The following is a 24,197-nucleotide window of genomic DNA, read 5'->3' as shown; positions in this document are numbered from 1 at the left end:
TTTTTCAAAAACATTTTATTATTTGATGATTTTGTGCCAGCACTTTTTGGTGTTTAGAAACGATATAGAGACACATAAGATTACATACATTAATACGCTAGCTACGTAGAGTACTCGGTATCAACTACTACCAGATAAACATACATATGTTATATCTGAAATTATAGATTAACATACAATACAATACACATACATACAGACTAACATAAGTTTATGGCTAAGGGGAAAAAACTATACAGAAACTAGGCGACAAATGACACAAATGGCGATAATGTTGTCCTACATTTAGATAAATGATACAAGGATCTATAATCTAGTATAGTATGTAATATATGCACTTTAATACACGGGGCCATCGCATTAATTGAGTGGCAGATAGAGGAGAAAAGATTTTGAACACTTAGACCTAATAAACTACGATGTTTATGATTTGTTTGTTTTTTGTGTGTGATGAGTTGTCGTTGGTTAGGATTTTGGTGCTTAGATTTAGATTTGCATTTAAATGTAGTAGTTAAGCAGGTGGAAATTTCATTTACTTAAAATACGCTTGAGTTTTGCAAGAAAGAGCGAGCGAAAAGAGATACTTTGCTCTCTTTTCGGTAGATCGAGCCAATATCTAGAGAGCTGGGATCAGGCTGAGGCACAATTGGCGTAAAGCTGAACTCGAATGCCTTCTATACTTTACTTCTTACATTAATTAGTATTCAGGTTGTGATTATTTATATTATTATTATTATTAATATGTAGTAGTAACCATTTACTAAACAATTCTTTTTTTTATTTTTCAAATTTATCTTAACTAAAGTCCTTTGGATTGTGATATAGTTGATTTGTAGCTGCTAGCTGCTGCAGCGACTCCTCCTCCAACTTCCTTTCCTTCTGCTGCTGCCTCTCCTCACTTATTCTTGGGCATGTGGCGCTTCATGTGGAGTGCCAGATGATCACTTCGCGCAAAGCTGCGCTCACAGACGATGCACTTGAAGGGCTTGGCGCCAGTGTGTTTGCGATAATGTCGCGTCAGTTCATCGGAGCGAGCGAAGCGCCATTCGCATTCAGGCCACTGGCACGTGTAGGGTTTTTCACCTGTAAGGAAATAGAAAATAGTTTATTATTTAATAAGATTCTTAGAATTGAATTCTATAGTAGAAAAGTATAGCTGGAATAGCTGAAGCCTTGTAAAATTTAGTGTTCTATATGGTTTTCAATTTTATTTAGTTAAAAATTGGAAAAGAAATTTCAACCACAACCAACCGACAATTTTAAATCATTATACTGGCCAAACTACATTTATTTGCTCACTTTTTGTTTTTAATATAAATTCTCTACAAAACGAAAACAAACGAAAATACCAGAGCTTATTATTATTATTATTGCAATGTTTCGAAGTTGAATTTTTGACATTTCAAGTTTTAGATCTCAAGATACACGCACATATTGTAAAATATATAGATAACTATCGATTTAACATGAATTTATGTAGATGGAAGAATTATATTCCCAATCATTTTCTTAATGAATTTCAAAGTCTTTATATGACGATGTATAAAGTCAGGGCCTAAAAGTTGTTTGAGTGAACTGCCAAAGCACCAGCAAGCAATCAAAGATTTTGTCATATTGTGATTTAGGGATTGATATGTTATTTGTATGCGACGATGACTCTCCTTTAATTTGGTTAACTAGTGAGGCACGATGCTGAACTGCCGTGGAACAGAGTGGAGTAGAGTATGTCATCAAAGAGCTACTTGTCTTGCATTGACATACGAGTGCAGCAGCAATGTGCTTTAAACATGTATTCACAAATTAACATTTTCATTGAATTTTCATGTAACTTGGGAACAACGACACGACGATGACGACAAGCAAACGGCAGCTGGAGCAAACAAATGGTAAGTCAATTCGCAGTCAGACTTACGCTCAGTCTCTCGTATTTTATGATACGGAGTCAGTTTTTTGGTTTCGGTTTTTTGCTGTGGCACACGACTCTTGCGGCTGACGATGGCCCATTACCAGCAACACAGCAAAAGGTAACAGCAACTTCAACAACAACACAACGACATCGACAACAAAACAAACACGACGACATTTGCAAGTGACTTTTGCTCAGCTTAGCTCATGTCGAGGTACAAAACAGAAATGCGACCGGCCGGTGCCCAATACTGTTTCTGTTTTTTTTACCCCGCTGCTCTATGACTAATTCCCTCCAACTGGTCGCTCAAATTGTCGGCATACATATGTTTGTATATCTCTGAGGTATCCAAGTGTTTTCGGCATTACAAGCCCGATTGCTGTGCTATACACAACACATAAGCATAAACAGCGACATCAACATCCACATCAACATCAACATAAGCATAAACATTCGTGTTCAAACTGAAATTGAATGAAATAATTATTGCGGTTTTAAATTTTGCTGAACTTGACATTTTATGGCATTATCCAGCCATTGTCTTTCCGTGCTCCATTCCAAACTGAAGCCCACTCAAGCGAAGTACTACATTGAATAGTTTACTTTGGTGTCCACATCGAATTCAATTGGCTGTGGATCAATACCCTTGACTGATTCTCAGTTATTTTCAATTGTGTAAATATATATGTTTAAACATGAATATTTGAGAGAGCAAAGCTTTCAGGGGTTCTCTTTTATGTAAATGCAACACTGCAGATATCGATGTTTGTTTTAGATTTGGATATAATAAAATATCGATCAAGATTTATCGATAGTGTTTACATTCCAACTTTATTTAATTCATATTCAGATTTTGTATCTACTAGAGTTTATTTTAAATGTCTGTAAGGCGAGTAATATATAGATTTCCTGTGCAAATGTGTTAGCGATTGACCTATCGATAGTGCTGAACTGCTGCAAATTATTTTATTTTGCATCTTTGTTCGATTTATATTTAGATTCTGCCATCTTTTGACAATGGGAAGCCTCTATGATTGTGGTTAATTTTAAATGTGTGTAAAGCAGTTAATATATAAATTACACCTCATATGTAAATACAACTCTGCGAATATCGATGATTGTTGTAGATTTCCGATAAGAAAATATTAGGGATTAACTCTATCGATAATACTGCAGCTTTGTAATTTTATTCGATTTATAATTTGATTTATTTGTGTCATTTATAATGCTCTTCTGCAATTGTCTTTTTCTCAAATGTCTGTAAATAATATAATGGATAATATTTTGCCAGTCAAATCTCTTCACACTTCGATGACACTACAGCGGAATTAAGTCGCACTTCTAAGCTCATCTAAGCCCTGAAACCCTTTTCACAACATTTATCACTCACAAGTTGTTGCTGTTGTTGTTGTCGTTATTTGTATTTTACAAGTCTAGTTTTTTTCTTCGAATGAAATTCCCCTTCAGAGAGGAAGAGGGAGATACTTCGCTCAAGTTGAGGCACTTGGAGTGGCACTCAGCTGACACTTTTGTAGGATTTTCGTCTAGAAACTCAATACGGGCGACTCGTGGCGTGACTTATTGGTTTATTTAGATCTCTTTTAATGAATTTAAGTGCCTCGAAGATGACTGAACATAATCAAAAAAAATTTACCTATCGACACTTACAAGCCAGTTCTTCTCGATTTCTGTCAGTGTGTGTGTGTGTAAGAAGCTTTTGTTTGAGGGCAAAAAAACATTGATAAATGGCTGGGCTTTGATGCTGAGTTGAGTCATCGATGGCCACAGCCAGCTGCCCAAATAGAACAAACAACATAGAGCAACGCTATCGCCACACTCGTGGGAATATCATTTGGCAACGCGCAAAAAATTAAGCAAAACAAAGATCAGCATCAGCATCGGATCAGACAACAAACAAAAAGTTAAAGTTATGTAAATTGTTGTTTTGTAATGTGCGATGAACGCAATGCGATAAAAACGAACGGAATTACTTCATAATTTTTAACCAAGAGCGCGCGATAAGCGCAACATGCACTAACAATCAACCTACTCATAAATACAAACACACACACACACATTTACATACATATAAATTAAGGCTTCGAGTGCCCAAAACGAGCTCGAAGACACGACTAGCCGCAGGCCTCACACTCAACCCAGGCGCAGAGTCCGAGTCGCGAGTCCAAGTCCCGATTGGACCTCCTCCAGTTCCAGCCGTGGCATAAAAATCAAACTAATTTATGGCAACGCAAACATATTAGCAAACAAATCAGTACAAAATAAGCCCAGCCCGGTGGGCAATCTACACAACACAGCCACAGCTAGAGCCCGAGCTACACATTCAGTCTTTCAGTTTTCCACCTAGGGAGGGACTCGGGCTGTCCTCTCTGTCTGTCTGCTGATATGCACAATTTATGCGTTCGTTTGCCGCATAAAGATTAGTTACCAAGTGATTTTCTAATCGTCGCGTCCAGATAAAAACAAAAAGCTCAAATAAATACGCCAAATTTACGACTCCGAAAACAAAAGACTTAGGCAACGAACTTGCCTAGGGGATATGCATGAAATGATTTTGTGCGTTTTTCCTGCAAATATTGAGAGACCAAAATAACGAAAAACAAAAAAACCTAATGCTCTTCTACATTGCCCTGGCCTGCTAATCAGCAGCGACAACACTCCAGCTGTTGTCTGGCGCCACCAAAATGCCGCAGCTTCAAAATTGCATGAAAAATGTGTGTTCACAAGTGTAAGAGTGTGTGTGTGTGTGTGTTTAGGTTGGGCGTGTGACGACGCGACGTTAACTAAGTCAAAAGCCAAACAAACGGACAGCCATCAGACGGTAGCCCCACTCAAAAAATCAACTGCAAAATAGTCTGGCCAAAAGATATGAACTAAGGCACTTGAGCATTAGGCCACAAGATGCAGCGCGGTTGTTCGTGTTGGCCCTGGGCGGGCGGAGGCAGGCAATTAAAGCCGCTTAAAACGAAGATTTATGGGTTAGCATTGAAGTGTCCTAGATAAAGTGTGCTGGAGAAAAGGAAGACGGCAAAATGAGAAGGTAAAACAGCAAAACTTTAAGAACTTGAATGGAAGTTTAACAAAAATTTTAAATATTTCATTTGAGAGTTTAAATTTATATTTATAAAATTGAATAATAATTCATTTTCAAGTATTTTGTACAAGCAAAACAATTACATAATAATCGCATAGTATGAAAGAGCATCGCTAATTTCACCTTGAATCTGTTATTTTTGCATTGAGCACTTGTCGTCGGGTTCATCAAATGTCTCGTTTTCCTTTAGCTGGGGCGTTAAGTTTATCAGTTAAGTGAAAATCAGCGCAGCACAGCGCAAAATCATAATAATAAAATGTTTTTTAATGCAGCGTTTTAAGTTTGCGCATAAATCAGCTGGTCATGTGCGATTAATAAAAACAACAAGGAGATGAGGAGACTGAGAAGGCTAAAGCAGCAGATCGCGGTTGCTTTTTTTTTTTTTTTTTTTGGGGCTGGGTCGAGAGTTGAAAGTCGCCAAGTTGGCAGTCGCAACGTCGTCGAATCAGGGGCATAAAACGTGTGGCCCATAAAACGAAGACAGGTGATCAACAACATCAGGCAACAACGGGAGGCAGTCAGGGAGGCAACTCAGTCCAAGAGACTGAGTGTAGGACAGAACGACGTCTGAAGCAACTGAAAATAACGTCAAGTGTAATCTGAGCAAGAAGGAAATGCAGGCCAAACGTGCGCCCAGCTGATGGCGTTGGCGATTGGCGATTGTTGATGTTGTTGATGTTGATGTTGCAACTGACCACAAAAAAACTCCGACCAACAACAACAACAACTCGAAACGAGAAGAAAAACCGAAACAAAAACAAACCGTAGAAATCACGATTTTTGTGGTTGTATTTTTGCAACGAAATTGAAAAAAGCAAAAGGCGCTGCAAGCTCTTGGCAAATTATGTGCTGGCAACTACAAATATGAGCGCGCGAATTAATCAAAAGTCTCTTTTTTTGTTGTTGTTGTTGCCTCCGCCAAGTCAAGTCAGTTGCCCAATGCAGCTGCGCAATGTACTATATACTCCATGCTACAGCTCATCGTCAGCCGATCTGTGGTGTGGTAATAAGCCAGCCCACGCCTACAAACGCTCTGGTTGCTGCTGTCCCAGCATTGAACTCTCTATGTGAGTGTGTGGCTTGCGGCTACTTTGTAACTGAAGCCAGGTGGGTGATGGGTGGGTCAGTAGTGCAGTTAACAATCAATAACAACTCACCAGTGTGTATCCTTTGATGCGCCTTCAAATGTGAGCTCTTCGTATACACCTTGGAACAACCTGAGAAGAGAATTGGAGAAAGAAGTCGTTAAATTCGATAGTTCGATAGTTGGGAAAAGCTGGAAAGATTTATGCACAATTAAAGCGAATATATACGTATGTAAAACAAGAAAGAGGGAGGGAAAATTAGAGAGATTTATTCGGTATATTTCAAAGACAGCTAAAGAAATTCTTTGGCAGTTTTGTAGATGCGCTGGCAACATAATTTAGACGATTGAACAGACACATCGATTTTTAAATGAAGAGCTAATCAATAAATTGAATGATAATTAAAAATAAAATATAAATATAGGATTGGCTTGAGCTCTTAAAATACTTGCAAAGTATGAAAAATCAATGTTAAATCATTGAGCATTTGGGAAGATATCAATTACTTATTTATTTTTGGAATGTGTTAACTAAATAATGAATTCAAAGGAAAGAATGCTTTAAGAAGTTGGTACCCAAATAAACTTTGAATGCTATTTAGTGACTAAAGCAAAATATTGAAAAAAAAGATTGTAATTCATTGCTGAAATGAAAGTAATACTAGTAAGTAATATACCAATTGAGTCACTCATCAATTCTAGCAAGTAAAAGAAGAAAAAAAGACTTGCTGACTGATTGCAACGATTTGCTAAAGACTTAAAATCTGGCATTAGCTAAGCTGTTGCATGCAGCATTTTGGTGTAATTTAAAGTGGATATCTGCTTGACCAGTTGCTGAAAATTGAATGCACAATTTATTTTGGGGCGCAGAGCCAACACATTTGAAGCACAGCCGAAAATCTTGATAAGATGACTATGAGAAAACAGTCGAGAAAAGAGTGAAGTTGGGTTGCAAAAGGCAGCTGTGGTTGTTGCAACAGCAGCAGCAGTGGGTCAGTGGGCGTCATCGCCTTTAATTAAGCCCATGCAGCTGGTAGATGCGAGTAAGATGCGAAATGCGAGATGTAAGATGGATGCTGCAAGATGCCAGTTGCAAGCTTCAAGTTGCAACTTGCAACTGATGTTGTGTCGAGTAGCTGGGAACTAAGTTGGGTGAAAGTTTTGCACAAGATTCACTTGCGGACACAGCATGAGACATTTACCTCGTCTCAGGCATAAAAGGATGCTTAGAGATCCCAACACGTCCGCTCTAATTGAAAGCTGAGTACAACGTGCCTCGCATACAAAAGACAATGCCAAAAGTTGGCGGCTAAAAATACTCGCACCAAGCTGACAAACATGGCCAAAGCGAATTGATAGCTAAAAAGCGAGTCAAGAATGTTGCGTCGACGCCAAGCAAAAGAAACCAACAACAACAACAACAGCAACAACAACAACGATGACAGTTAGACGCGTGATTGGCTTGGACTGTGTTACGAGTTACGAGGATTGCTGATCACAGCCAACTTCTGAGACATAACTCACTTGCCACGCAGTTGCAATCTCGTCGCGAGTCGTGTGCAACTTGCAGTCGCACTCACAGTTGGAGTTGCAAGTTGCAAGTCTTGCAGTCTGATGCGTGCGTTTATGGCATAATAACTTCATTTGGACAACATTTTTGTAGCTTGGCCAAGGCAGCAATCGTTTGATCGAGGGGGGCAGCAGCAGCAGCTCCAATATTTGTGGTCTTTTTTTTATTTTTGTTTGTTTTGTCTAAAAATGGCCACGGCAAACGTGTCAGACAATTGTCAATTATTTATTAGTGGCAACGCACGTAGCCACAGAGCCAGAGCCAGAGACGCCACCGACAGACATTCAATAGATGGACAGACGATCGCTTGGCTAGACAACGTCAGGCATTTAGTTTCGGGTTAAGTGCTTTTTGGGTTCTCCTTCCAAGCTAATGGATACACACACTCACAGACACACATCGAAACGAATTCACGTGTATGTAAAGTATTTGATTCGATTCAATGTTTCTGATTGATCCACGCTGATAGCATTAACTATTTTTGGAAGCTCCTCAGTTTGCCGCTACTTAAGCGATTTGTCTCTATTTGGCATAAGCTTCCATTCAGTTGTTGCTTCATTCAAATTACTATAAGTGGAATTTCACATCGTCGATTCACACAGCAGATGAGTTCATTGATATGTTATTAAAGTTTACTTATTTGTGTACAGATATTGGTTTCCTCATTTGCTTTAACTGTTACTTCAACTGAGCGTGGTAATTTCATTTGTGTAATTCAGTATAATTATATACTTTTGTATTAAAATTGATGGCAATTAAAAGTTTTTTTATACCCGATAATCATTTGGTAGAAGGGTACTAAAACTTTGTAGCTCCAGAATAAGCTAGTCACGATTCTTGGTATATCTGGTATATTTTTAACTAGGTATGCCAAATATAGTCTTCGGTACATTTCAGTACTTTTCCGGTATACACTATTTCGCTCTTCAATATCTTTCTAACTTGTTTTTGGAATAATCTTGTTTAATTTTTGTAAGGATAAAAGGTATTTCATTAGCTGCAGTTTGTTTGATGTTAAATCAAATTTATTTACAAAAGTTTTATTTGACCTTAATTTTAAATAAACATGTGTTTTAAACAATCATCTTTATATTGTTTGCTAAAATGCTCTGCAGACTTTTTCATTCAACCAACTTTTTAATATAGATTACTTATATTCTTACCTCTAACAATTTCACATTTGTTTATATTTCCTATGATGTTTCATAGATTTCACTGCTTTTGTTTTAGTACTATTTGCTTTTACTTTCTAGCACATTTGTTTATTTTTGTAGCTTCACTTGATTGTTTTTAAAAAGAAAGAGACACTTCCCTTTCACACACTAACTGCAACTCGCCGTTAAGCTCATAGTCAACAAAATGCCAAGTCTGACATTGAAAATTCAACTATAACGCAGCTTGAGTCAGTCAGACAGACAGAAAGACAGACAGATGAGAGAGTCTCTTACATAAGTATGGCACTGGCTAATTAGAATTACAAAAGAGGGGAACAAAATTAGAAAAAGCGCCACAACAGCTGTCAATGGCAAATGGCATGAAACGGACGGAAAGATAATAAATAAATGTATAGATAAATGGAGAATAAATAAATGCCGATTGGAAAAACGCGCTACGCATGCGCAATGAGAACAAGATCTGATGTGGCTAAGTTGAGTACTAGACGATGTAATGCCAGCGGGGAAGGGGAACAGAAGACATGCTTGGAAAGTGTCGCAAAGCGCGCGAAATGATAAACGACTTAAGCATGCAGCGCATCCCAAGCAGAAGCTGTGCGAGAGTGGGGCGAGGGGAAAGTGGGACAACTAGTTGACGAAGTTAAAGATTGCACTCACCCACAAAATCACAGTGATGGATGCGTCGCTTCTCCAGCTCAGGATTATTGCGTCGATTATAGCGCACAGTGCGCACGCTCATCAGACTGGCGATGTGAGCTGGCGTCCCTGGCTGATGATGCGAGTGCCTGCCACGTCGTCCTCCTCCTCCTCCTCCGCTTCCTCCTCCTCCGCTGCTTGGAGGTGGCGGTGGCTGTGACACAGTCTGTTGTTGTTGTTGCTGCTGCTGTTGTTGTTGTTGAGCTGCTGCTGCTGCGGCGGCAGTTGCTGCATGGGCGGGCGTGAGAGTGGTGAGCGTAGTGGGCGTGGTAGCGCCTAGCAGCTGCAACGTAGGCGCCGGATTGACCAGACTGGGACACAGGCCAACCAATCCGTGTCCCTGCTGATAGGGCGGCGGTGGCGTGCTGCGTCTCTGGGCCTGAGCAACGGCAGCAGCAGCAGCCACCATGGAGGCGCCTGGACTGCCGGGATCTGAGCTGGGCGGCGTCAGCGGGGGCACGAACATGTGGCGCGTCGAGTTGGAGCTCGACGAGTTCGAGGAGGCGCTGCCCGCCGATGAGGAGGCAGAGCTAACCGAGGGCGTGCTGGGCGCAGCCGGTGGACAAAGCTGCAACTGTTGTTGCTGCTGTTGTTGTTGTTGCTGCTGTTGTAGTAGATGTTGAGCTGTGGGCGTGGCAGTGTTTGGTGACGCTGTGACAGCTGCTGATGGCGGGTGTATTTGGTATTTGGTGTGAAATGTCTAAGGAGAAAAGTAGAGAGAGAGCATAGAAAGAGTTGGAGTTTGTTGTTATTGTTGTTGTTGTGGGAGCTGTCAAAAGGTTGAGCACGATTCTCTCACCTGACTGCTGTGCCAGCTGTAGCCATAGCTGTTGCTGCTGCTGCTGCTGGTGACGATGCTGTTGCTGCTGTTGTTGTTGCTACTGTTGCTGCTGGTGCCACCAGACACATTGCTATTGCTGCTGCTGCTGTTGTTGTTGCTGCTACTGTTCAGATAGCCAGCGGCTGATGCGCTGCTCAGCTGAGATGCGTATTGTTGCTGATAGGAGTTGCTGCTGTCGTTGCCCGCTTGCGTTTGCTTTGGGCTGTTGCTGCCACTGTGCTGATGTTGCTGCTGCTGCTGTTGCTGATGCAGCTGCAGCTCAACAACTTCAGCAGCGGGTGGCAGGCCAGGCAACGAGAGACTCGGATGATGCTGGTACAAGTGTTGCTGCTGTTGTTGATAATGTTGCTGATAGTGTTGCTGCTGCTGCTGCTGATGGTAATGTTGTTGTTGCTGTTGCTGCTGCTGCTGATGGTGTTGTTGTTGTTGCTGCTGGTGTTGCTGTTGCTGTTGTCGCTGCTGCTTTTCAGTTTTTATCTCCATGGGACTGAGCATTGGTGTCGAGAAAGTTTCGAGCAGAGTTTCATCTATTGCTTCCATTTTGACCTGTGGCAGCAACTGTTGCTGCTGTTGTTGTGTTGCTGCCGCTGCCGCTGGATTGTCGCTGCTGTTGCTGCCGTGTGCCACCGCATTGCTGGCACTCAGCATCAGCGCATTCTCTGGATCAATATTCTGTATTGAGGTGGCAATATCATCCCACAGCGCTGGCCGTTGATATGGATCGTCGAGGGGATCGCCGAAGAGAGCCTCTTTGTTTTTGGTTTCTACATTTAAAGTGTGGGGTAAAGGAAATCGGTTTATAATACTACTACCACGTATACAACAACTGTAACTTGCTAATGCCTTATGCAAATCCATCGAAAGATACTCGCAGTGGAATTATTAATGTAAACAAAGAAATCTCGCATATGCATGAAATTTATAAACAGCCAAACGATTTGTTTGACTATTTTTAGCTGAGCGTTAACTGCGACTGAATAGTTTAGAATTTTAGTGTGTGGAGAGTTGAGAGTGGAGACTAAACTCTAAAGTGTGTTTAATCTTAGGTTTGAGTATATTATTTTCACCTTATTAGTGAAACTTCTTATACTTCTGATTCATTTTGTTGTAACTCAATTTAAGCGTGGAGAGCTGAGAGTGAAGACTGAAGACTAAAGACTATTTTCCCTAATGTTTCAAAGTAGTAAAAGTTTGATTGATTTATTTGAAGTGTGGAGAGTTAAGAGTGGATACAGAAGTCTTACGACTATTTAATCTAATGAAAGATACTGAAGTCTCAGGACTGATAGACTGGAGACTAAAGAGAGCTTAATCTTAAGTTTTATATTCATATTCATTATTTCATTTCTCAATTATGTCTGTGGTTAAATTTCTTCTATTTTTAATTGATTTTTTTTTGTGAGCTAAGCGTGGAGATTGAAAAGTTTGGAGAGTGGAGAGTTCAGAATAGACTCTATTCAAATTAAATTTCTCACTCTTTGTTTAAGACTAACATTCTTATATTATTTCTGGGTAAACTTAAACAATGTGAAATTGAATTTTTTGCAACTTTTTATTTTGAAAAGTCTCCAAAACTGTTTGCAGCGCATTTGAAGTTCGTGTAGACCTCAATCTACACGCCTTACACTCAGTCTCCCGCTTGTCTGCCAAATAGTGTCTCAAATTTCACATTCGCCAGAGAGAAACGCAGCTATGAAACAAACGTCGACGACGACGACGACGACTGCGACATTGTCTTCGTTTAGTCGTTTTGCTATTGACTTGCGAGATTTCACCATGCGTGTAATTTTGTGTGCCCAGCTTCCCCTCCATCTTCTACTTACCATATAGATACTCCTTCTCGGCGCTGCTGGCAGATGCTGGATTGCCCCCCGCGCCGTTGCCCGTCGCCCCGGCATACCCAAGTGCCACATCGTAGGGCGCTCCATCGTAGAGAGGTGCGCATCCATAGGCGGAATTTGAATTGGAATTGGGCGAGATGGCGGGTTGTTGTTGTTGCTGTTGTTGTTGCTGATCGCTGGCATAGCTGGAGGCAGCTAGCTGCCAAGCATCTAAAGCTGCTCCACTCTCGCCGCTCTGGAGACTGTGATGCAAATGCTGATGATGATGCTGATGATGATGCGCATGCGAATGCGAATGATGATGCGAATGCAGGTGATGATGATGGAACTGATGATGGTGATGATGTTGTGAGGCTGCCGAATTGTTGTTGTTGTTGTTGTTCCCCGTTTGGCTGTCGTTGCTGCTGCTGTTGTTGTTGTTGTTGTTATTCGTACTATTGTTGTTGTTGTTGTTGGATGCAGCAGCAGCCGCTGCCAACACTTCCAGTTCAACATCGGCCGGCTCAATCTTATGCAGACGTCCCATCAGCTGATAATCCAGTTCCGGGGACTGCAAAAAAGAGATCAAGAAAATCGTTAGTAAATTCTCATAAATTTTGATTAAACTTTTATCGCTGGGCCAACACTCTCTGAGACGTTGCCACTTTCCGCTTATCTTTATTTCGCCCCGTTTTCTTTTCTTTATTTTTATGGCGAGCATCGCTTTAATTTTCTCGTTTCTCGTTTCTTTTGCAACGAAATTTGTTATGTTGATTTGTCCTCTGATTTTGATTTTATACCCATACACATTCTTTTATTGTCTTTCTTAATGCGCATGCAAGTTCGCTGTCAGCATTAAAGCTAAGACAGCGACTTTGTTCAAGGGGCGCCTGGAAAATTGTTAATTAATTGCATGCCAATCAATTTGTTAGCCAACAAATGTTATTGCCATATTCAAGCCGCTGTCAATTTTCTTTGCATTTAATTTATTCCACTGAAAAACAAACAAAACACTTCAGCTCAATTGATCTTATCACTTAAGTACTTGGCGCGTGCAATATCTTGGTAATTTCTCTAAATATAACTGATCTATTAATCACATCAGCTATAGCTATTTATTTGCGAAATTGTCATTATAAAGTATCATTTATATAACCCAGAGATTTCATTACAAACATCATTTATTTACTATTGATTGCTAATCCTTTTGGAATTCCATACTCAGTATTTATTTACTACTGATTGATGTAATCAATTCTAAGGCTAATGGAATTTTATATCAACTTCAACACTCTCGCACTCTTTTCAATCAAATCGTTTCCGTAATATAAATGTAAATTTCTAGAATCTCTTACTCTTTTTATTTTATTAATTCGCTTAACTTTGCTTGCTCATCTCTCGAAATTTTATTTGCCAACAAAAAATTTAATCCATGGGCTTGAAAGTATTGTCGCCTTTTGCTGTAGGCAAATTTTTATACCCGTTATCCATAGGGAAGAAGGGTATTATAAAATCAAATAAAAATTGTAGAAGTTATTTTAGAAATTCTTTTGTATGGGTAAAAACGGTTGTTGGGGGTTGGTTACATCAATATACTAAATTTATTATACAGTATATTTTAGTATTTTTGCGGTCCAATTATTTGATATGTTTTAGTACTCTGTGGTATATTTGAAATAGTGCTATATTTAAGTATTTTTGCTTCAATATCGCACAGTTTTGCCTTTATTCACAATGGGTAACAGGTATCTCATAGTCGAGCACACTCGACTGTAGCTTTCTTACTCGTTTTTTGGGGTGTCTGTTAGACTCAAGACTTTAGTGACAAACAACAACATTGTTTGGCAGCTAATTTATGACAACACTTAACGTTGTTTAGGCACACATAATAATCATTTGGCAAATTAGAGAAACTTTTTTTTTCCAGGCTTTTCACATGCAAATCAAACCTCGGCCTGGCCAAGAAGGTGGGCAATATATCAACCCAAAAATAAAAACTTTGAGTCGAGTGTCGATCAGAGGGTCGCCAATGGATTTTTTTGGACCACAAAAAAAAAAAAAAACAAAAGCTAAGCGCTGACTCAATTCGAGATATGCACAACACTGACTCACACATACACTTACACACACATAAAACCCACCAACGTAGTTCGTTTCTTTTTATGAGCTGAAAATTTACGAGCGTGGCAAATGATTTTGCCGCAATATTTTTTGCCAGCATTTTTCATTTTATTGGCTGTGGTTTTATTTTTTTTCGTTGTTTTCGTTGTTTTTGTTTTTGTGTACTTCATTTTTGGTTTTTGCAGTATGTGGAACGGTACTTGAAAAATGTTTGCTCGGCCCAGAGGTCAACATGGCGTGTGATAATTTTAATAGATTTTACCATTTGCCTGTGGCCCACGAATATATACGAAAAAAAAACTTATGAGTAACAATCTTAGACTGCAACTTTTCTTGGCGCATTTCCACGAATTGATTTCGATTTTCCAGCTTGGCCAGACTGAGCATGAAGCGTATGTGTGTGTGTGAGTGTGTGTTGGGCCGCATTTAGTGAGCGTCACACGCAAATGACCTCATAAAAATGCGTAACGTGTCGCCTTGGAGCGTCGCGGAATCTTTAAGTGGCCCCCACGGCATTAGTTCGATCGTTCAGTTGGACTTTGCCAGTCGTCAGACGACAGTCGACGGTCGACAGTCGCAACGGTAACTTCCAACTAGCAGCGACAAGTACTTTAAGCTGAGGAGGAGGCCTGACACATTGACAACAACAACAATAACAACAACAACCCATAAGAAATAACATGAATTTCAATTATGAACCTGTTCTTTTCGGGGGGGCTTTCGCTTGCCAAGTTCTCTGTTTAGAGAAATTATGTACAGGTAATTCTGTTTTTTTTTCTCAACTCTTATCATATTTTATACTTTTCAATAAACGTGTGTACGCCAAGTTATTTTTATTTTTTCTCAATTTCAATTTATTATAAAAGTGATTTGTTGTTGCTTTGCTTTTAGGCATTAAAATGCCGTTGTCAACAATGGCAGACGATAAATGGGCATTAAGTACAGAAAACACATTTGCATAAATTGAGCGAAAGAGTTTGCCTATTCCTTTCTCTCTCGCTCTCTTCGTGCTAATGTCTTTTTGATATTGTTATGGTTATTGATATGGATTTGGCCCATTTTGAGGTGAGCAATAACGCAAAGAACATTATCATTGTTGTCAGTTGTTATTTAATTGTTGTCTTTTGTTTCGAGGTAAGTGTATAGAATAAATTTGATTTCACTATTTCAAGAATTTATGGATTTTTCTAATAAAATATAAATGCAGCTATAAAGAAATATATTTCCTAGTTATAACCATTAAATAATAAGGTAAAGAGCATTACTATTGTTGTCAGTTGTTGTTTAATTGTTGTAAGTGAAATCATAGCATAAATGTTATTTTTCCATTTTAAGAATTTATAAATTTTTCTATAAAAATATTAATGTAGCTATTAACAAGTAAGAAAGCTCGACTGTGAGACACCATAAAAATATACCGAATTAATATACTGCAAAATATACCGAATGCCATTTTTGGTATATTGATGTACTACTTCCCTATTAGTAGAGATTAAAAAAAGCTTCGATTTGTTTTTCAATTACTTTATTTTTAGCTTTTTTTCCTTAAATGTTCTCATAATTTTATATGTTAGTAATATTTAAGTAGTCTTTAAAAGTTTAATGGTTGCTAATCAATATTTGACTATTTAAGTATAATTATTATTAGTTACAAGAAACACGCGTTTACTTATCTCATAATTTGTTGTACTCCACTATTTATTTGTTACGTTTTATTAACTCATAAATTTGCCAATAAAAAAGATACTTCGAGCATCACAACAAAAAGAGAAATTAATGTTAAAGCCTAATATATTTTTAGCTATAAAATTAGTGTTGTTCACATAGTATATTAACTTATATTAATAGTCGCGTAGTAAATCTACAATAAGGTTCGTTGTTAGCCTTTAAATTTCTTTTCCTTTTTTTTTTGCATTTTTATTTTGAATGAAAGGTTATTTATAGCCAATATACGCATTTATTTGGCCTATAAATAGTTCAAGTTTTACGCATTCTTTTTCACTATTTCATTTATGATGGTTTTCTTTTTGTGTGGGCGCCCATTTCTATTATTTATTCCCACATTCCCGTAGAGCATTTAGCCATTTAATTTATTATACTCTGTAGCGTATTTGCCACAGTTCTAAAGGTGGTTTTCTGTTTAGAGTTTTATGGAGCGACTTGTTTTCAAGATCTCTTCAGTCTCCGTCTGACATTTATGAGCGACTTTATGCGCAGCTGTCAAAAACGAATTCGAAATCCAAATTCGAAAAGCCAAACGCAAAATGGCCAATTTTATGGCTCACTCACAGACCAATTTCCAATATGCCATTGCCAAGACTCTATTCCCAATTCCCATTCCCAGTTGGATACTGTCCCATTGTCTATTGTAACAGCAGAGATGTAGTAAAAAATTAATAATGAATAGCGTTGGCAATTTGACATCTTTTTTTTCTTTATGAATTTTCGATGTCGTTGTGTTTTTTTTTTTCTCTTCTGTTGGCATATTGATGGCTGTTAATAGAGCCGCGCGTCTGTTGGTCAAATTGAAAAGAAATGATGGCCAAAAAGAAGCTCTTTAAAATGCAAAGCGGTTGCCACCGTCGCCAAAGGGCAGCACAATAAAAGTAACAGCAACTACAGAAACAACAGCTACAACAAACGACAACAACAACTACAACAAACGACAACAACAACAATCATAATGGTACATCAAATTTATTAATTTTTATAGACATTATTTTCAGTTGTTTGTTATTTTGGCTTTTAATGCTTTTTTGTTGAATTTCTCAGGCAAGTGCCAAATTTGGTTTGAGGTGCTTGACCACGCACGTGTGGCTCTAAATGTGCGACCCATGCTGTACGTGTGTGTGTTGTATATATGTAGCTATTGTTGCTGTTGTTGCTGTTATTATTTTGCATATTTTGTTCGATTTTAAATGAAGTCACGTTGCAATCGTAAAGTCGATATTTATGTTTGTCATTATTTTTTATGCTCTCTGCGCGTTCTTGTTGTTGCTGTTATTCATATAAATATTCTTGTTAGCTCTGATTGTAGTTGTTGTTGCTGTTGTTTGGGTATTAATATATACATTGTTATTTGCGCCGTCTTATTGCGTTTAACAATAGTAGTTAACAACTTTATTTCAATATATTGTATGCGCCCAACGTCTCTGTCCACGATTGCAGCTCACGTTTCGTGAAATGCCAAAGCGGCATGCAACAACCTGTTGCAAGTGGCAAGTGGCAAGTCGCAAGCAGCTAGTAAGTAGTAATGAAGCAGCCACAAGTCATCAACAGCTGTCAACTCTCATAAAAGTCAAACAGAATGTCTATGAGAAATCGGCAAAGCGAATTGTTAAATAGCCGCAAAATGCATTCCGAATCGGCCATGACAAATTCACTAAATAAAAAAGCTGCAACATTATTAGAAATGGCCCACAAATTGTAGTAAGTTTTGCTTTGAACTTTACCGATTTAGTGGCAGACTCACTGACTGATTTTTATTCTATATAGCACATAATTGTTTACGGCGCCCCCGAACTTCAGTCCAAGCACGTGCCTGTTTATCTGCGCAATTTGATCGGGAAGTAGGGGAAGATAAACGGAAAATGAGAAGGAGGAGGAGAAGGCAGCGAGTCATTTCTCTGATAACATGCGAAACATACTTTCAGCTGATAGTTTTGTACAGATAATTGGAGGAGGGGGAATGCCACGCGCCTTGAAACAAAGCAATTGCTAGAGAGTCGAAAAGATGATAAATCGCGTTAAGAAATAACTACATTTTGGTCATTTTTTTTTCTCTCTGTGGTGTTTCTTGTGGATAATCGTTAAATAATCCGCTGAATGTGGCTTATTGTTTGACTCTGTCAGCCCCGGGGCGCCGCTGTAGTTGCCAATTGTGAATTGTGCGGCACGAAACCCAGCGAAACGGTGCAAAATATTTCCTGAAATTTGTTTAATGAAATGTCTGTTAATGTATTTTTTTTTCCTATTGAGACGTAGTGAAAGTTTCGATTGAGGTTAAAGCGTTCAAATGCGACAGGAAATGTTTGCACAGCTCAGGCTTTTGACAGCCAACGAACTTGATCGAATACTTCACTCTGTATGTGTGTGTGTGTAAGAGAACAAGTTCGTTGCCTAAGTCTTTTGTTTCGCTTAGCCTGGCGCGCGCAAAAAAACAAAACTGAAATGTGAGAGATACTCGCGCTATAAAAAAAATTTCAATTTGCTGACCCCACAATACAACAAAAAGATGCAGTTAACTTTTAACAACAACAACAACAACAAAAACAGTTTATAAAGCAAATGCTATAAACGCGAATCATAAAAAAAAACATAGCAACAACAGCATCAAAGACACATTTGATGCTGCTTGCGTAGAAGCTCGTAAAAATTGTTAAACTTACAAAAATATGCGCATGACTCATGACACAGCAACAACAACAACAGCAACAACATAACAATTTGCATAAAAAATCGCTGGCAATCATTTTATTGGACCAAGCGCTCGTAAATCTCCCGACAACGAGTCGAGCCACAACCTCAGCCAAACCATCAAGCAAGAGAAACAACAACAACAACAACCAATCTCTGGCCACACAGTTGACAAAAGTCAGCAGAAAAAAAAAAGAAAAACTGAAAAAGCAAGCTAAAACTATGCCAAATATGTTTTCCGCATTTTCTTCTTTTGCATACGCCCCAGGGACACACTCTTAAGCCGAAGACTTCAGACTGTGGCTCCAGCTTTTGCCCAAATCAGCATAGCAAATCAAATTTGGAACAGTAGTTGTTGACTCTCGGGGAGAGAGAGAGAGAGAGAGAGGATTGAGACAAGTGCAGCGCATGCGTTTGGCATCGTTTCCTTTTCACTCTCTCTCACCTTGCCATGGACCATGTCCAGTATTTAAATGTCAACTGGGGTACAACGAAAAACGAAAAAAAATAAGATACAGAAAAATAGGAGGCAAAAACGAGCCAAACTTTTGCGGACTTTGCAGTCAATTTCTTGGAATTGAATTTTGTGTCCATTTGTGCCTAAGACATGGCCACTTTGCATGTGCCTAGCTGGCCGGGAGACAGAAGGAGAGCGAAAGAGGGGGGAGTAGCTGCTTAGGGGGAGGCGGAGTAGCAGCTTAGGCAGCGGGAGCATTTCGGTTTTTCTTATGTGTTGTAATGTGGCTTAGGCTTAGGCGTGGATATCTAATGGTTGTCTATGGAAAAGATACGACTCTGAAATGCGCTTTGAATTTAAATTAAAATTTTTGTTACAAAGGAATAATATAGACTTAGATTTAATGCTTAACATATATGCAACTTAGTTTCATTCATTAAAAAATCGATGCTAAAATATTTATAATTGTTGGCAATAATTTTAGAAGCACTTATGAAACCCTAGAAATAGATAAACACGATAAAATAATATGTAATGTATTTCTATAGCTTCAAAAATGATTCTTAAGTAACAAATTTCAAATATATTAACATACAATTTTTAATTGTAATTATTATTATTAAAGTATTGTGCGCTAATATGTTATGAAACACTTTTCAATTAGTTCCTTTAAATTTGATTGATTTGTAGCTCTTTTCATCAACTTTCTCAGTTTTTACTAAAACTATGTGTTGAAATATAATATTTGTAAAATATTGAAAATGTATGCCAAGCATGTTCAATGAAGCTTAAAATTTATTTAACTTCTCCAAATCTCCAAAATAAAATATATTTTCCTAATCAAGCTATATTTTATGGGCATATTTTTTTTAAAACTATATTCTATATATTTTGTAAGCAAAGTTTTCAAACATATTGTATGTTAATATAATGTGTCGAATTAAAAATTTGTATACAACTAACTCTGCTCTTTAAGAATTAAGTACTTTAAATAATTATTCGTTTTACTTATTTTGAAAACGCTTATTGGCAATTCATGTAAGAGTATAATAAAATAGATATATTCATACTTTAACATTTACTACTAACAATAAATCAAATAAATAAGTTATAAAACAAATACACTTTAAATATTTATTTTTTACCTTAATTTAAGACACACGTTTGACATTAATATATATAATAAAAATAAATGTCAATTATTTTTTAAATGTATATTACAAAAATAAACGTATATTACATGTCAAATCTTTTCAAATATTTTTTAAATAGTTAAAATATTTTTAACAGCATTTGCTTTTCCTTCATTTGCAGATATTATCTGCGTTGGCAGGGTGGAAGAGTAGCCAACGGGTCTATCAGTCACAAGCTCACAAGCTCACATGCTCGTTTTGCTCATGTCGCTTCCACATGCCACACTTGCTTGCCACTTTGCCACTTGCCACAGCAAGCAGCTAGCTCAATGCGCTCTGCTGACTCTATTGCATTCAGTTTTTCAAGCAGGCGTGTAGGTATTGACAGGCCAGCCAGCTACCTGTTGCAGCACCACAAGAAGCAACAGCAGCAGCAGCAGCATTGGCAACCTGCAACACAGCAGTGTGTAGCACATGTAGCACGAGTGCGCTGTGCATGTTGCAACAACAAGCTGACACAGCTAGAGCTGCAGTTGAAGTTGCAGACGTGGACATGTTGGCCAGAATCATTTACACGCGAGGCAAAGTGGACAAGCGAAGGAATGAAGAGTGCGAAGGGAATGGCAAAATGAGAGAGAAGGGGGGAGAGGGGGGAGAATTGTGGGCTAGTTGTAGTGCATGCGGCGCTGAGTTGATTTTGGTTTTATTTGCTCTTGTCGCCAGCCTCATTTGTCGGCACAGCTGGATGCGCCTTTGGCACCTGCAAACGCCAACATTGGAAAACCAAAAACCAAACAGAACAACAACAAACAGCAACGAGACGCGACTCGAGTCGACGCGAACAACAATCATTCAATGAACAACAATTTGTAGCACGCCAAGTTTTGTAGAACTTGGCATGTTCACAGTTTCCCCTTCTCCATCACCCTCCTCCGCCCCCGCCTTAACACCTGCTCTCCTCCTCCTCCCTTTCTACCAACAAAGTGCCAAACCGAACTCATCAATTAGGCAAAGAGACGGCGCACGCTCATAAATATTTAATGTGATGGGAGGTAGGGGAGGGGAGGAGAGTGGAGAGTGGCAGGGAAATGCATTGAAAATGCATTTTCGTAGCCAAGGTGTCAATTTGACATAAATAGCCCTTTTTTTGGACGTAGCGTTTGTCGTTTACATAATTAAATGAACAGACTAGATCTCGAACTTCGCTGTCTTCTTCTTTCTCTCTCTCTCTCTCTTCTCTCTTCTAATCGGCTGCAGCGATCATCGTTAAGTTTGAAAGGAGGCGCTAAGTGGCGGCGCAAACAGAAACCACAACATAAAAAATAAGAGAATAAAGAAACAAATCGCACGCACAAATCTCTCGAAAAGGTGTTAAAAGAAAAGCATGGAGCGTTTATCTTGCGCTTTCTCGCTGACCCATTAAAAACGACGCTACGATCATTACGATCACTGCTGATCGCTATGATGATGATCTTCAGCAAGCCTCAAGCAGCTGCTAAAGTTTGTGGCACGTTGCCATATGCCACCAATTCATCAAATCGCCAGACGTCTCATAAATTAAACGAACTCGCGTTGACGCCCCCGTAACTTGTCCCCCTCCTCTGGCTATGCTTGCTCATCCTAGTCCTTAAACTCACCCAGCTTAACCTCCATGTAGTTCAGACATCAATACAACATTTCGCTGTGCGCTGCCCCTTGTCAGTGTCTTTTTCATTAGCGTTCAGGTTATTAACCACCTATTTTGTTGCCTTTGTTTTCCCTTCACAGACGCATCTGTCTGTCCGTCCGTCTGTCTGTCTGTCCGTCAGTCCTTCGTCGCGCCCTTTTTTTTCTGACCGGCATTTTAACACCTTTTTCTTGTGATGTCGTCGACTTGCGAGTTCTCGTCGTGTGCCCTCGACGCGTGCGGCTCTTTAAAAGCCTCTAACTGATTGCCAGTGAGTTTACGATTGTCTTTAGAGTTTTACTAAAAATCCACTAAATATGCGGCACATATTCAACAAAGCCAGACTTATTACTTTTCCCCTTAACGTTGGTTCGGGGGGGAAGAACTCGAAGAGAACATTTGGGAAACATGCATCTGCTTAGTTCTAATTTGATTTAGATAACTAAGCTGATAAACAACTAAAGAGGGATTACTTGTATTTTAATCTGAACAAAGCTGTAATAAACTCTGAAAATTGTAGAGCTGTAGCTATAAATTAGATTAGTTAATATGAAAATTTAATGACTCTTAAATATAGCAAAGAAGAGTATAGATAAAATTAAAGTGATTATGCTTGATTACAAGTAACTGCAAATACTTAAAAGAGTAAATATGGAAATATAAAAATATTTACTTATACTACTAATATTACAAATCTATACAAATACTTAAAATAGCAATATAGAAATGAAGGGGAAGCTTTTATTTAATAACTCTGATTTAAAATTGTAATAAGCTTTACTCAAAAAATTCAAGATTTAAATTTAGTAATATCACTTTTCTTTAATAACGAATATTTCAGATGCTAAAAGCATATTTATTTCATAGAGAATATTGCTTATTTTTCACATACAGCTTACATCTCGATATTATATTTGTATTGAACTTATTTTATATACACAAGAGGACAAAGTCTTAGAAGCTTGGAGTGCTAGCAATGAAATCTTCAATTTATTAATTTCATTGCATATGCTCAATATATTTTCGTAACTATTTAGTTGTCATCTATCCTATAACTTGTAAAACATTTTCACCACTTTTATAAATCTTTTTATAACCGTCATTAGCTATTTATTTGACCCACTTTATACTGCGATCTTGCAATGCTTTTACTCCACTTCAATTGATCCTTTTCAGCTGCCACTCATTATGCCAGCCAACTTATTAGCCGCCAAATGTGTTTTGTGCCGCTCTCGATGTGTGTCATTAAAAGTCTCAGGAGGCGGCATAAATCACTTGACAAACGGCAGCAGCCAAAAAGCCAACAATGGCAAACGACAATTGTCAGCAAAAAAACAATGCGAAATAGTTAAGCGCATGCAGCAGAAAAAATAGCAGTTAAGAAAATGCGTTAATCAATGCAACATCAATGGCCAAAAAGCAACTAACGCAGTGCCCAAAATGGTCAAATTAAAGACCAGCCCAAAATCCTATAACCAAAAAGCAAAAACCAATAAAATGAAATAAAAGCAAACGTTGAAGCGTCGACACGTGAGCGTGGTCCAAAAATGGAACTCCAGCTGTGGCGTGTGGGCGGGGCAGGGGCAAGAGAGGAGGGGGGAGGCACTTGTTGAATATTCAACTTCCTCATTTAGCGAGTGCAGCTCGCAACTTAAATACATTAAATATATATATACAGCGCATATATGTATCTTTTTGTTAAGTGAATCTGAATCGCACTTCATTAAGATGCAAAGTAAAAAAAAGGCACAAACAAAATGTTGTGTGTATTTGTTATAAAAATAACAACAACGAAGCAACGGCAACAAAATGTGCGCAAAAAAAAAATGAGAAAAAAACACAACATTTTAATCCTAAAATATTTGCGCTTTGTTAACGAGCTTTAAAAGGCAGCAGCAGCAACAGAGACAACAACAACAGCAACAACAATTGTTGCGTTAATGATGCACATTGTTCAATGAAAATGAAAGCAAAAACAGCTGCAAACTTGGTCACTGCAAAGATCCTTCTAGCAAACACAGAGAGAGAGAGAGAGAGAGAGAACTTTAGTTTTATAGCCATTACATTGTAAGCAGTCCTTCAACTGGTTTACTTTGAATTGAACAACATTTGAAACCGGTTTTGAAGAGTTCGGCAGATGGGCGTAAGTTGTCAACCCACTAAAGTCGAGCTTTCCGCTTTCGCATCTTCAGCCTCAACC

General features: G+C 38.6%; 1 protein-coding gene across 2 annotated transcripts in view; it reads right to left on the bottom strand.

Annotated features, from left to right (window-relative positions):
* Positions 1-437: 437 nt before the first annotated feature.
* Positions 438-24,197, bottom strand: part of LOC117570916 (dendritic arbor reduction protein 1) — a 37,620-nt gene continuing 13,860 nt past the window's right edge. The window contains exons 2-6 of one of the 2 annotated variants that reach the window (XM_034252824.2): positions 12,208-12,775; positions 10,343-11,148; positions 9,505-10,243; positions 6,176-6,235; positions 438-1,083 (exon numbers count right to left, since the gene is read on the bottom strand). In XM_034252824.2, coding sequence (XP_034108715.1) covers positions 896-1,083; positions 6,176-6,235; positions 9,505-10,243; positions 10,343-11,148; positions 12,208-12,775 — 2,361 coding nt within the window. In that variant the 3' untranslated portion in view covers positions 438-895. The remainder of the gene's footprint in view (positions 1,084-6,175; positions 6,236-9,504; positions 10,244-10,342; positions 11,149-12,207; positions 12,776-24,197) is intronic. The other variant, XM_052003826.1, reaches the window with a different exon arrangement.

The sequence above is a fragment of the Drosophila albomicans genome, chromosome 3, assembly GCF_009650485.2.
Source record: "Drosophila albomicans strain 15112-1751.03 chromosome 3, ASM965048v2, whole genome shotgun sequence".
NCBI classification, from domain to species: domain Eukaryota; kingdom Metazoa; phylum Arthropoda; class Insecta; order Diptera; family Drosophilidae; genus Drosophila; species Drosophila albomicans.
The sequence above is the reverse complement of the archived record's forward strand: the minus strand, read 5'-3'. Positions and strand labels throughout refer to the sequence as shown.